General features: G+C 51.4%; 1 protein-coding gene across 1 annotated transcript; it reads left to right on the top strand.

The window, feature by feature from the left end:
- Positions 1-5,869: 5,869 nt before the first annotated feature.
- ASL (argininosuccinate lyase) lies at positions 5,870-14,912 on the top strand. The gene is made up of 17 exons (XM_024571467.3): positions 5,870-5,974; positions 6,178-6,224; positions 9,065-9,259; positions 9,645-9,728; positions 10,004-10,060; positions 10,201-10,298; positions 11,402-11,479; positions 11,563-11,640; positions 12,010-12,062; positions 12,376-12,438; positions 12,620-12,734; positions 12,861-12,945; positions 13,056-13,115; positions 13,378-13,461; positions 14,281-14,361; positions 14,517-14,623; positions 14,727-14,912. The coding sequence occupies exons 2-17, from the start codon at positions 6,213-6,215 to the stop codon at positions 14,869-14,871; spliced, it is 1,395 nt and encodes a 464-aa protein (XP_024427235.1). The 5' UTR covers positions 5,870-5,974; positions 6,178-6,212; the 3' UTR covers positions 14,872-14,912.
- The last annotated feature ends 3 nt before the right edge of the window (positions 14,913-14,915 follow it).

Genomic DNA, 14,915 nt, shown 5'->3' with positions numbered 1-14,915 from the left:
CTTTCAGCTATGGGACAACACTCCAACCAACTGAGCCACACAGGCCAGGGTGAAGACATTTTATAATATCTAATGTGTATGACTGCAAGAATTAATATTGCCAAATATCAATACTTTCCAAATTGATCTACAGACTCAATGACATTCCAGCTTCCTTTTCTTTGCAGGAATTGACAAGTTAATTATAAAATTCATATGGGAATGCAAGAGATCTACAAGGGTCAAACAATCTTGAAAAAGAAAAACAAATGTTGAAGGACCTACACTTTCTATTTCAAAAACTTAACTACAGTGCTACACTAACCAGGATTGTATAAAACAGGCATAAAGATAGACATATAGATCAATGGAATAGAATTGAGTGTCCAAAAACAGGTCTTACATTTAAGTCCATTGATTTTTTTACTACAGTGTCAAGACAATTCAATGGAGGAGAGAGAAAAGAATAATCTTTTCAACAAACGGTACTAAGATAACAACATATCTACATGCAAAAGAATGGAATTGGATGCCTACTTCACACCATACTTAAAAGCTAATTGAAAATTAACATAGGGTAAATCTGCATGACTATTTTCCTAGATGTGACATCAGAAGTACAGACAGCAAGAAAAAATAGATAGATTGGACTTCATCAAGATTTAAAATGTGCTGCAAACAACACAATCAAGAAAGGGAAAAAAACAATCCACAGAATGGGGGGAAATTGCAGACCATATATCATATATCTGAAAAGGGACTTGTATCATCAAATTAAAAACTTTTGCTCTAAGAAAGGTGGCATTAAGAAAAAGAAAAGATAATACACAGGCTGAGCAAAAATTTTTGCAAAGCATTAATCTGAATGAAAGACACATGCAGAGCATACAAAGAACTCTAAAGCACAACAATAAGCAAACAACCCTTTAAAAAAGGCAAAAAAATTTTTAACAGACACCTCACAAAAGGAGGTATATGATGGCATATAACCACGTGAAAAGATGCTCAGCATCAGTCATGAGAAATGCAAACTAAAACAATAATGAAATGCCATTATGCACCTGTAAGAGTGAAGAAGTTAAAAAGTGACCATTCTAAGAGCTGAACAGGACGTGCAGAACTGAAACTCATCTACTTCTGGTAAGAAATGTAAAGATGCACCCCTTTGGAATGCTGTTTGTTAAATTTCCTGAAAGGTTAAACGTACATCTACCATATGACTCAACCATCCTACTCCTACGTATTTACCCAAAGGAAATAAATCACGTGTTCATGGAAAGACTTGTACATGTATGTTTTATTTGTAATAACTGCCTTCCTAACCATCCCTAATCCCTGGCAACCACTACTCTGTCCTCCATTTACTAAAATTTTGCAACTTCCAATGTCGTACTAATAAAATCAACACTAATTGATTCCTTTGGTGTTGGCTTTTTTATTTCACTAAGCATAAAATTTCCTGGTGATTCAGCCAAGTTGTGGCATGTATTATAAATAGTCCATTTCTTTTTATTGCTGAGTTATTTCATGGTATGTGTTTGTACTATAATATATTTCTATGGGTCATTTTAAATACAAAAATTTTTGACATCTGCTGCTTGCAAAGGGCCCCAATAATTCATTTTGCAGTTGTTGCGTAGCATGGTCTCTAAATGTCAATTAACTCAAGTTGGGTAATGATTTTGTTTAAATCTTCCATGTTGTTCTTGATTTTTTATGTACTGGTTCTGTCATTACAGAGATAGGGATGTTAATAAAATCTTCAATTATAATTTTGGATTATTTATTTATTCCTTTAGTTCTGTTAATATTTGCTTCATATATTTTGTAACTGGGTAATCAGAAGCAGGTCCATTTAGGATGCTTACCACTTCATGATATTTTTGGAAAAATTCTCACCTGATGGCATATTTATTGATTTTATTTTATTTTTTAAAAGACTTTATGTATTTTTCGAAGGGAAGGGAGGGAGAAAGACAGAGAGAGAAACATCAGTGTGTGGTTGCCTCTCACACGCCCCTACTGGGGACCTGGCCTGCAACCCAGGCACAAGCCCTGGCTGGGAATTGAACCAGCAACCCTTTGGTTCACAGGCCAGCACTCAATCCACTGAGCCACACCAGCCAGGGCTATGTATTGATTTGAGAGAGAGAGGAAGGGGAAGAAAGTGAGAGACAGAGAGGGAGAAAGACATCTACTTGAGAAAGAAACCTCAATTGGTTGCCTCCTGTACACACCCTGACCAGGGATCAAACCCACAACCTAGGTATGTGCTCTGACAGGGAGTCAAGCTCACAACCTTTTTTGGTGTACAGGACGATGCTCCAACCAGCTGAGCTACCTGGCCAGAGCTAGCACTTAATGATTAACTGGCCCTTTTATCATTATATAATGATCCTCTTTGTATCTGGTAATATTACTTGCCTTAAAGTTTACTTTGTCTGATATGAATATATCCATTGCAGACTTCTTATAATTAGTGTTTACATGGTATATCTTTTCTACTTCTTTACTTTTTAACTCATCTTTATATTTTAGTGGATTTTTTGTAGACAGCATATAGTTGGACCTTACTTTTTAAATGCATTTTATCAATCTCTGGCTTTAATTGGAGTGTTTAATCCATTTTACATTTAGTGTAACTTTTGATATACAGTTGATCTTTGAACAACAGAGGTTTGAACTACATATAAGTGTGGGTCCACTTATATGTATTTTTTCAATAAATACATACAGTACTGTAAATGGGTTTTCTCTTCCTTATGATTTTAAACATTTTCTTTTCTCTAGCTCACTTTATTGTAAGAATACAGTATAGAATACATACAACATACAAAATATGTGTCAATCAACTGTTCACATTATCAGTAAGGCTCCCGATCAACAGTAAAGTTTTCCAGATGCAAAAGTTATACACAGTTTTCAACTGTGTGGGGTTTGGTGCCCCAACCTCAGCATTTTCAAGGGTCAATTACAGTTTCTTTGTTTATCATTTTGCTATTTTTTTCTGCCTGTACTTGTGTCATTTATTCCTAACTTCCTCTGGATTGAGAATATTTTAAAAGTCCATTTTAGGTCCTGGCCGGGTAGCTCAGTTGGTTAGAGCTCGTCCTGCTATGCCAAGATTCAGGTTGGACCCCTGGTTGCAGCACATGCAATAATCAACCAATGAGTGCATTAAAAAAAAATAATACCGTATTTTTCAGACTATAAGATGCACTTCCCTCCCCCCAAATTTGGGAGGAAAATGGGGGTGTGTCTTATAGTCTGAATGTAGCTTACCTGGCTCACTGGGGGGCGGGGGGCGGTGGTGGATAGGTTTTTTTTCTCCTATTTTCCTCCTCTAAAACCTAGGTGTGTCTTATAGTCTGAAAAATACGGTAAGTGGAACAAAAAGTCAATGTCTCTCTCTCTCTCTCCCTTCCTCCCTCTCTCTTCCTCCCTCTCTCTAAAATCAATAAAATTTTTTTAAAGTCCATTTTATCTCCCCTATTGGGTTTTTAAATGTACATTGTTTTTTGGTGGTTTCTCTAAGAATTACAATATGAATCCTTAACTTATCCCAGTTTGCCCTAGATTAATATTACACCTCTTCATGTATAATGTAAAAACCTTAGAACAATATAATTCCATTAGTATCCTCCTCCACTTTTATAAAACTAACAATATATTATTACTATTTTTACTTGAAATGGTCATTTGTTTTTAAAGAAATTAAGAAAAGCGAATAAAGTCTTCTATGCAGAGTTGCCTTGTCTGCTGTTCTGTATTCCTGCCTTTAGGCCAAGCTTCCACTTGATGTCATTTCCCTTCAGCTCGAAGAACTTCCTTAGCATTTCTCATAGTCTGGGTCTGCCGGCAATGAAATTGAGCACCTGTCATTTAATACGGCTTGAGAATTTGATCCAACCACAGCTACCATTTTTGTTCATTATAGGGTTCAGACACCACTAGCATCCTGGCAATAGACGCACCCCTGTCCCCAAAGCCCCACATCCTCATCCTGGCAGTCTGAAGGGAGCTGTGTCTGATGCACTCGTTACAGACTGGCCACTGGCAGGCACACTTCTCTGAGCCTCTCTTAGAGTCCCAGAGGTTGCTCAGGGGTGTCAGCTTTTTCAGAGGGAACTGGACTACTTACCTCTCACGAGTCATTTATGCTAAGGATGTTTCATGTCCCCTTTAGGACTCCTTTGATAGGTATTTTTCTTTTTAAAATTTTATTTATCTTTCAACAGAGGGGAAGGGAGGGAGAAATAGAGGGAGAGAAATATCAATGTGTGGTTGCCTCTCAAGAGCCCCCTTCCCGGGACCTGGCCTGCAACCCAGGCATGTGACCTGGCTGGGAATCGAACCAGCAACCCTTTGTTTCCCAGGCTGGTGCTCAATCCACTGAGCCACACCAGTCAGGGCAGCCACGTTAGGTATTGTGATGACAGCCCTGCTCTCAAACATTTTTCCCAACTCCCTTTCCAGCCTCAAGTCACTTGCCAAAGGGTTTGGCTCCTGTATATTGCTGGATATTCAGGAAGGTGACGCATTTTGCAGAGTACAGCTAGCTTTCACGTTTGGCCTCTCAGGAATGGATGTCAGGCCTCAGACACTAGCAGGTAGATCCTAGGGACATGCTACATGCTGTTAGTTTTCAGGACCACATGGCTTTCTCACAGGCTTTCCTGTTCACCTAGTGGCCTTCTGGGTATCACAGAGGTAAAATAGATGAGGTCTTACTTCCAAGGAGCTCACGTTTGTGTGGGGGAGAAGTCCCAGAAACCACAAGTAGAATGCTCCCAATTCAGGAAAAGACTACTAGATGCTTCTATGCTCAAGATCCCTCGGGAGCACCCGGATCTAGCATCCACCTGGATCAGCTGAGAGTCTCCCAACATTGATGACACTTGGCTAGAATACTGGTCGACAAACAGGAGGTTGCAAGACAGTGAGGGAAGAGCATTCCAGGCATAGGGAAGAGCATTTAAGAAGCCTTGAAAAAGCCTGATACATTCCAGGAAGTCTGCTCCTGAGCGAGGACTAAAATCCTTCAATCCACAAGCCATCCCAGACATTGGTCTCTTTGACCTACAGGAGCAAGACCAAACTCTTTCCCTTGACATTCAAAACCCTTCACAATCTTGCCTCACCTTACTTCCCACCTCTCCTCCCCAGCCCCATCCTCAAGCCCCTAACACTTTGCTATAGCCACTCTGATGGTTTCCTGTTCTCCACGCAGGCCATAAACATTCTGACCTCCAGGCCTTTTCCCAGGCTGCTCCCTCTGCAGGGATGTTTTAATCTTCAGTGAGCTAACTCCCTCTCATCTTCCAAGACCCAACTCAGGAGACATTTCCACTGGACACCCTTCCAGGGCAGGAGTTCGAGACTGTACCTCCGGTGCCTAGAACCCAGCTTGTTATTTTTGTTGACTAATTAGTTAATCATGTCAAGAAAATCTTCCCTGAGTATCCAAGATAGACACCCCCTCTGCTCTGTGCTGCCCTCTGTGACCTGTGACACCCCCCAACCCCCTCACACCTTGTCCACGCTTTGTTAAAGCCTCTTGAGGCAGGTGTCAATTCTTAGGTCCATTTCTTTTTCTTCAACGTCCAACTCTGTACCCATCACACAGGAGGTGTCTGGTACGTGTTTCTTGAATAAATGATCGTCCCGCCACTCTACATTTATATCTTGTGGGCCGGCGTCATCGCCTCTACCCTTAGCCAGCGTCTCTACTGTACGCAGCACCTGCTGCCTTGAGCCGGGTTGCTCCAGAACTGTCCCGCTAACCACACCCTGAGGCCGCTCCGCCCACAGTCGGACAGGAGATGGCCCCGCCTACAGCCGGGGTGAGGGGCGGAGGCAAAACCCACCGGTCCTTTTGGGATTGGTGCAGCCGCTGCCAGGAGGCGGGGAGAGATCCCGGCTGCTGCTGACGCTCTCTCCTCCAGAAAACCCCGCTGGCTGGCAGGCGAGGGACAGACCGAGCGACCAGGTGGTGGTGAGTGAGTGCGCGTGGCTCCAGACGAGGGGGGGGACGGGTGGGTCCGGAGGACACTTAGGACCAAGTTGCTGCTCACGTCAGCCTCCCCAAGTGCTGCGCTCCGCCTCTGCCTTGCGGGACCTGAAGCCAGCTCGTCCCGCAGGACCCTCCCCGGGAGGCCGAGTAGGTCGTCAGTCCGGTCTTGTCTTCCAAACCCGCAGGATCAAGGCTCCCGGAAGACGAGAAACCACCCAACATGGCATCGGAGGTGAGTGGGACCTCGGGGACTCTGGTCCGGCAAGACTCCAAACAAGGGGGAGGGGCGTCCTGGGGGCCCCCTAGGGCCGTGACCTGCTCACGGGGATCTCCTGGTGCCAGACTATGCCGCCGGCTGTCCCCCTGGTTATTGCCCTTACTGACCACAGGCAATGGTCACCTGCCAGGGCCTGGGAGAGACCTTTGCCCCTCCAGCACCCCTCCCCAGACGGTCTGTGTGGCAAACCCACCAAAGCACACTTCTGGGAAGGCGGTCGTGACCCGACCTCCTGCTGTGGCAAATGTCCCTGTGTAGCAGAATCCACATGACTGGCCTGTGGAAAGAGCCAGGAGGTAGGGGAGAAAGAGCTAGGAGGTAGAGGACCTTGCCCTGCATCCCCAGTGCCCAGAAGTTTCCTCTGTTCCCTAGAGCCAAAGAACTCTTGGGTTCTTTTCCTGAGTCTGAGACACAGGTTCCTTTTCTCTGGCCTCAGTTGATTTAACTGGTGAAAGGGGGCAATAATAGCTGTCTGCCTCCCCCTGTAAGGTACTAGATCATGAGATCATTGCTTGCAACCCTCACATAAAAGGGGCTGTTTGCTTGATGTCATTGGGCCTGGGAAGCAGGAGGTCTGGGTTCCAGTCCCTTCTGGCCCTCATTAGCTGGCAAGTCACTTCCTCTCTCTGGACCTGTTTGTGAATCTGAATAAATGGGATGAGAATGCCTGTCCTGCCAGCTTCTAGGTGCAGGTGGAGGGCTGGGGGCAGGGCCTGGACTTTGGAGCCAACTGGACTTGGTTTCTGAAGCAGCCACTCGACCTCCTTGAGCCTCTTTCCTCATTTGTTAAAAAGGAGGTGACAGTGCCCACCCCGTAGAAGGGTGTAACAGTACGTATGGAATGCCTAGACAGGGTCAAGCAATGTAGGTGTTTCATAAGTGGTGGCAGATTATACTCACAGTAACAACACTGATGTCCCCCTTGTGCATTCTAATTAGCTATTGCTGGTTATCCCAGCCCAACCCAGTGCCCCTGCCCCTTGCCCTAAAGGGATCACCCTGGCCCAGAGGTTTGCTGGCTTGGAGCAGGGCCCTATCTCACCACATTAGGCTTCCCCCTCTCCTCAGTGCCCAGGTTGTGGCACCTCAGACTAACATCTTCCTGGGTGGGATCCTTTTAAGCCTGCCAATGGGGTGGGAGCTTGGCCACAAAGCAGAAAGCATGGGCTGCTTTCAGGATACCAGGGTGCCAGGTGACCTCTGCTTGCCCTGGGCAATCCTGTGGGATGGTACTAATTGGCTTGGCTGCAGCCCCACTTGTTAAGTAGTTGTTATTACTAACAACCCAGGCAGGGAGTCCAAGGACCTACTGGGAGAGATGGTGCCAGGCCTCTGGCTGAGGGGCAGGCTGGCTCCCCATCCTTACTGGCTGGCCCTGGCCCTCTGGCCCCAGTAATCAGGACTGGGGCCCCATGTGGTGCTTTGCTGGAAATCAAGGCTTGCTGGGGCTGCAGGGGGGTAAGGGGCAGGCCCCGCTCAAAAGTCTGAGGGGGCGGAGGCTACTTCTGCAAGGCAGAGTCCTCTGGTGGCCAAGGCTGCTGGGCACTGAGGGGTCAACTCATGGCCTGGGGCCACAGCGTGGTGGAGGTCCATGGTGCACACCAGAACCGAGCTAAGGTACACCCTGGCTCCAGCAGTCCTCAGCTGCTCCTTTAATAATACCTAGAATGTCCTTACCGAGTGCCAGGCACAGTGCTATGTACGCACTTAGCAAATGTATCACATTGATGGAGGGGCAGTACTGAGGCTTTGAGAGGTTATATAACACACCCATGGTCAGGTGGCTAACAGAGGTCCGAGACAGAGGACACATGTCCCCAGTGGCCATTTAAGCCCCACTCCAGAGAAAAGATGCCAGTGAAGTACCATGCACACCCCCACCCTGGTACACTCTCCTCCTAATCCTTGGCTCTCTGGGCACGTTGACTACTTCACAGTTGTTCTGTGCCCCCTCCCCCACCTGTCCCATACCCTGGCCTATGCCCTCTTTCAAAACAGAGCTGTCTCTATCCCATCCCTCTGCCCTTGGCTCCTCGGGGACAGAGGGTCAACTAGTGACCTCCTAGAAGGCCAGTGATAAGCTGTGTCAGAGGTACTCTCCAAAGAAGTTTTGGTGAGGTGACCTTAGGTCCTGGCCCCAGCTATGGGAGGGAGATGCAGGTAACTTGAGCCTGATGGGGTCCCTCAGGTGCCTCCATGCCTGTCCCTGCAGCAAAAGTTCAGAACAGTCTGGCAGAACACGGGTTCAGAGCGTGGGCTGTCTTCAGACTGCTGGGCTACGGTCCTGGCTCTGCCATCACCACGAGGGCAAAATACATGACTGCTCTGTGCTTCGGTTTCCCCCTGTGTGTGCCGGGATAGGATCGGTGCCCACTTCAGAGGGTCGCTGTCAGTAGTACACGCCAAGCATTTAGAAACAGTGGGAATGCAGTGTATGTTTGCCAGTATTATTATCATTATCACGGTACATCAGAGCTGGGTCCAAACTCTGGATTCCACCTTGGTCAGTGGCAGGAATGGCCCAGAAGTTCTGCCATTGTCTCAGGGGTGCCTCGTACCCTTCCACTATCTCCCCGGAGCAGTGTCATGTGGTGGGAAAGAGCCATAACATCATTGTCCAGCCACGTTCCCACACTCACTCCCTGAGTGACTTTGGGCAAGTGCCTGACTCTCTGAGCCTCGGTGACACTGGCTCCTACTGCCATCACACTTGGTTACTCTCCTGAGAGCCTCTTGTGAGAGGCGCTGTTCTCGAGCTGGGGCAGGAGACTAATTGCTCCTGTTCTCCTGACCAGAGCGGGAAGCTGTGGGGCGGCCGGTTCGTGGGTGCAGTGGACCCCATCATGGAGAAGTTCAACTCGTCCATCACCTACGACCGGCAGCTGTGGGAAGTGGATGTGCAGGGCAGCAAGGCCTACAGCCGGGGCCTGGAGAAGGCAGGGCTCCTCACCAAGGCCGAGAGGGACCAGATACTCCAGGGCCTGGACAAGGTACTCTCCATGCCCCCAGGTCCACCCAAGGGCCCCTTTCTGTGGCCCCGGGCTCCCACCAAATCCCCAAGCACAGGTCGTGGTGTTATCCCAAGGCCCTCACATCTCCTTGGGGTGATGATTCACCTAGACAGGTGCCCTGTGCTCACCATCTCTCTTCATCCTTTAATGGCCCTGTGGCCCCATGGCTCATTGGCAAAGGGGCACTAGGCCTGAGATGCTCCTTGAGGTGGGGGCTGCACAGGCATGCCCGGTGGAGCACTCCCAGGATGCAGCTCCAACAGAGGGACAGTCAGTGATGAGGGGGAGGGTGGGAACAGGGCTTGCCCGTCTTGGCTGCCAATGCCTGCCAGCCTGACCCCTGGGTTGCTGCCATCTGCTACAGGTGGCTGAGGAGTGGGCCCGGGGCACCTTCAAACTAAATTCCAATGATGAGGACATCCACACGGCCAATGAGCGACGTCTCAAGGTACAACCCCCACCTGCCCCCAGCCTCCCTTCTCTACTTTGCCCTTGGCCACTTTGACCTTAAGCACCATCATTCTGATCCCTTCAAAACTGGCAGAGTATGGGTGGGACCTCAGAACAGGAGGCCTCAGCAGAGATGGCAGAGACTTGGGCAGGACCAGGGGACCCTGAGGCTGGGAGGGAAGACTACAAGGCAGAGAGGAAGCTCGCCCACCCGGGCAGACCCCACTGGGCCGTGAGCAGCAAGCTCTGACCCATGCCTCCCTCCACCCCTAGGAACTCATTGGTGACACTGCAGGGAAACTACACACAGGACGAAGTCGGAACGACCAGGTGCTGTCACCCCTCCGCCCCCACCCTGTGCTGCCCAACCCTGGGGAGCTCAGACAGCAGAGTTGGATCTCAGCCACCGTCTGGCTCCCCAGAGAAGCCACACGTCTGTCTGCCTCAGTGACACCTCCTCCTCTCCACAGGTGGTGACAGATCTCAGGCTGTGGATGCGGCAGAACTGCTCGACACTCTCTGCCCTCCTCCGGGAGCTCATCAAAACCATGGTGGATCGGGCAGAGGCGTGAGTCCCCTGAGGACACCCAGGTGGTAGAGAGGGCGCGAGTAGCTATAGGGGGTCCCAGAACTCCTGGACTCAGTGAGGCAGAGCAACCCAGAGTAGGGGATGTCTTGCCATGGCCCCAATCCCCCAACCAGCCTAGCACAGCAGACAGGACAAGCTCACCCTCTGAGGATTCATGAGTGGGTAGCTAAGGCACAGGGCAGGTGCCCCGAGGAAAGGGGCTGGCAGTGCCTGGGGCAGACAGAGCCACTCCTCAGCCTGCCTGTGACCCTCGTCCCCATTTCCAGCCAGCATGGCTGGCAAAGGACAGATCCAAAGGCTCACTCCAGCCTCATCCCAAACTTTGACTTCTGTGCCCTGACAACTGAGAAGTCCCTGTTTGGTGTTAGGGACAGGAGTGACTGTTCTTTCCCAACTCCCTGTGACCCCTGCTTCCCAGGCCTCACCACCTGAGGAAAAACAAGGGCACGAGCTCGTCACCCTGTGGGGGCTGGGAGGAATGAGGAGTGACTGCTAAGACTGCGGGATTCCTTTTGGGAGGCAGTGAAATGTTCTAAAATGGATATGGTGATGGTGATGCATTAAAGTGTACACTTTAAATGGGTGAATTGTATGTGAATCATGTCTCAATAAAGCTGTTTATTAAAGAAAACAAGCCAGAACCACCCCCCACAGCACCTTTGCCTCTGCCCCGCCTACTCTGAAGCGCCCCCAGCTCTTCTGGGGCCCTTGAGAGCTTCTCACACACGTACAGACATGGCTCCCACTGCCAGGTGGTACCCGCTATGCCTCCTCCCCCGCCATGGCCCTGCTCACATCTGGTGGGAGATGCAGAGCCGAGAGCTAAGGGTGTAATCCATGCTTGGTCTTGGCCAAGCCTCACCCCCTGGCCCCACGGCCCTGGTCCAGTCCTTAGGTTGTACCCCCCAACTTCTGGTCTCCTCTCTTACAATTTGCTTGTCCCCAGGAGATCCCTCATGCAGGCAGATCCCTGGTAGCCCTGTTCTGCTCTTCCCTGGAAGGGCCCAGGCCTGCAGGGTCTGGGTGGCCCCACCTGAGCCTCCTGAGCCCCTCAGGCACCCTGTCCCTACTCCTCCCCACAGGGAACATGACGTCCTCTTCCCAGGGTATACCCACCTACAGAGGGCTCAGCCCATCCGCTGGAGCCACTGGATCCTGAGGTGAGTGGGACTGTGATGGAGGGGCTGTGAGGGGGGAGGCCCCCCAGGCTGCCCTGACCTTCCTGTCCCCTGGCTCCCCACAGCCATGCGGTGGCACTGACCAGAGACTCTGAGAGGCTACTGGAGGTGCGGAAGCGGGTGAACGTCCTGCCCCTAGGAAGGTGAGTGAGGTCCCAGTGCTCCGAGTGGAGGTGGGGGTGGGGTTGCTGCCATATAGCATGGCCCTTGGGGATGGACAGAGGGGAACAAAAGACCAGGTAACTTTCTGGCTGGGCAGGCAGGACCCTGCATGGCCCCCCCTGTTCTAAGATGTGGACAACCAAGCTGGTAAACGTGTAAGAGCAGGGCCAGACCTCTCCAGAGAAGCTCCAGAGAGCCGGCCATGTTCCCTGCACAGGGATAAGTATCAGGCACCAAGCTTACTGGCCACAGCCCTGGCAACCAGGGCTCAGCTCTGGGTGCACATGTGTGTCTGTGCCGGGACCTCCTTGTCAGGAGCCCTGGTCACTCAAAACCCCCTGTCCCCACAGCGGGGCCATTGCAGGCAATCCACTGGGTGTGGACCGGGAGCTGCTCCGAGCAGGTAAGCTACCCCCCCTACCCTGGGGGGTCACCATCAGCTTCTACGGGGTATTGCAGAGAGAAGGCAGGGGTCTGGGTGAAACCTTTGTTTTTCACCTATGGACACTGAAGATAGAGGCAGAGTACACTCAGGGCTCCCGCCTCCCTCCTGGGGCCTGTACAAGGGACCCTCACCACACCTCCTGTGCCTCCCTACTTCTCCTCCCTGAAAGGAGGCCAAGGGGAGGTGGCTGGGCACCCTGATTCAGGGTAGAGGAGGTTCCACTTTGCCCTCCAGCCCTGCCCTATTACCCTCCCCTTTCCGCCTTGTCCAGAACTGAAATTTGGGGCCATCACTGTCAACAGCATGGATGCTACCAGTGAGCGTGACTTTGTGGGTGAGTCCTGGGGGCCAGCCTGCTCATCCCCAGCACTGTGCCCCTCCTTTGTCCCACAGTCCAGCTGCTCTCCAATCTCCTCCCACGCCCCCCTATGGTCTGCCTGGAGCTTCTCCAGGCCAGGTGAAAAGCAAGAGAGGCCTGGTGACCAGAGAGCCTGCTTTCCCTTCTCTCCCACAAGCTGAGTTCCTGTTCTGGGCTTCGCTGTGCATGACTCACCTCAGCAGGATGGCTGAGGATCTCATCCTCTATGGCACCAAGGAATTCAGCTTTGTGCAGCTCTCTGATGCCTACAGGTGAGGCTGCGCTCTGCCTTGCCCCAGCTCTGCTCCCACCAGCATGGCTTCCTTCCTCTCCGCCCCAACCAGGCTACTAGCCAAGGGCTAGAGGAGCCCCTTCAGCTGCAGTATCTCTGTCCCCAGCACCGGAAGCAGCCTGATGCCCCAGAAGAAAAACCCAGACAGCCTGGAGCTGATCCGGAGCAAGGCGGGGCGAGTGTTTGGACGGGTGAGAAGGGCAGGGAGTGGGGCAAGGCCTCTGGCTGACCCAAAGGGTCCCGAGGAAGCTTCTAGGACGGGCTCAGAGGTTCAGCCTCTTGATCCTCACTCTGTCCTCAGTGTGCTGGGCTCCTGATGACCCTCAAGGGACTTCCGAGCACCTACAACAAGGACTTACAGGTGTGAAACTGGTGGGGGGAGTAGAGAAGGGACCCGCCTGCATAAACACCACATACCGGTTCTCAGGGCCCTGGCACTTCCAGGCAGGGGCCCCACAGAATTGCCACCTTCCCTCCTGTGTTCCCAGACCTTGCTACCCTGAGAGTTCTCTCCCATGGTGTGGGTTGTGGGAGGTGCTGAGTGTTCCCAGGGGAAAGCAGTGAGGATGTCTCGGGGAGGGGTGGGGCTGCTGAGCCCTCACCTCCTGCCACATGCCTTCCAGGAGGACAAGGAAGCCGTGTTTGAAGTGTCCGAAACGATGAGTGCAGTCCTCCAGGTGGCCACTGGCGTCATCTCTACATTGCAGGCAAGACACGCCTCTTCTCTCCTAGGCCCCTAAACTCTGGGATGGGCGTGCCAGGGGGTGATCTGGAGAGGAGGCAAGGGTGGGTGGTCCAGAAGACCCGGGGCAGGGGAAGGAAGGGATGTGCTTGTTCCTGCCTTTGAGGAACAGAAAAGGGACAAAACTTAAGGAAATGGGGTAGACTCAAGGAGTTTCGTCAACTGGCCTGACCAGATTTCTTTTTAGATCATTTTATTATAGGAATTTCTGTATACAAGAGTTGAGAAAATGTATAATGAACCCGGATGTACCAACTCTCACTTTCAGCCATAACCACCTCATGGCCATGCTTGCTTTGGCAGCTACCTTTGCCCGCTCCATGCCCCCCGTTATTTTGAACCAAATCCCCATCTTCATATCATTTCATTCCTAAACCGCTCAGGATGTGACTCGGAAGCAGTGGTTCCCTAAGTGTGGTTCTGGGGCCAACAGCATCAGCATCACCTAAGAACTTGACAGACTTGCAGCCCCAGGCCTCACTCCAGGTCTGCTGAATCAGACTCTGGCGGTGGGGCCTGGCGACTTGTATTTGCAAGAAATCCTCCAGGTGATTCTGATGCACACCAAACATAAGGACTTTGAAAACGTAAAGGCAACACTGTATATAGCACAACTAAAAATTATCAACAATTATGAAAAGGTGGCTTGAGCTGAGACAGAACAGGGTGGGTAAGAGTGGCTCTGCCCAAGGCAGGAGACTTCCTGGCTGAGGGGTAGACCTGCAGCTGGCAGCTTCAGGCCTTGGAGACTGCAGAACTCACACTCCCCTGCCCATGTCCCCAGATTCACCGTGAGAACATGTGGCAGGCTCTTAGTCCTGACATGCTGGCCACTGACCTCGCCTACTACCTGGTCCGAAAAGGGGTAAGTGTAGGTGACTGGGGTGGAGGGGTGGGGCAGGAGGGATGCCCCCCTCCTCCCCTCAGGGGTGGGGGTGGTTAGGGAGGGCTCGGGCTCCCACAGCAGGCCAGGGAGCCCAGGAAGCCTGCCTCAGTGCTCCCTCTGCTCTGCACCTGCAGATGCCATTCCGCCAGGCCCACGAGGCCTCTGGGAAAGCAGTGTTCATGGCCGAGACCAAGGGGGTCGCCCTCAACCAGCTGTCACTGCAGGAGCTACAGACCATCAGGTGCAGCCCCCGCCCCTCCCTCTGCTGCCTCCCAGGGGACAAGCCCAGGCCCCTGAGGATGGGGTGGCAGGGCTGCCCTAGCCCATCTCCTTCTTTTCCCCAGCCCCTTGTTCTCAGGCGACGTGAGCCACGTGTGGGACTATGGGCACAGCGTGGAGCAATATACTGCCTTGGGTGGCACCTCGAGCTCCAGTGTCAACTGGCAGATCGGCCAGGTGCGAGCACTGCTTCGGGCACAGCAGGCCTAGGTCCCCCCATCCTGCTCCCAAATAAAGTGGGCCCGAGAGGAGGC

This window comes from Desmodus rotundus, chromosome 1, assembly GCF_022682495.2.
Source record: "Desmodus rotundus isolate HL8 chromosome 1, HLdesRot8A.1, whole genome shotgun sequence".
NCBI lineage: Eukaryota > Metazoa > Chordata > Mammalia > Chiroptera > Phyllostomidae > Desmodus > Desmodus rotundus.
This window is presented reverse-complemented; position numbering and strand designations above follow the sequence as displayed.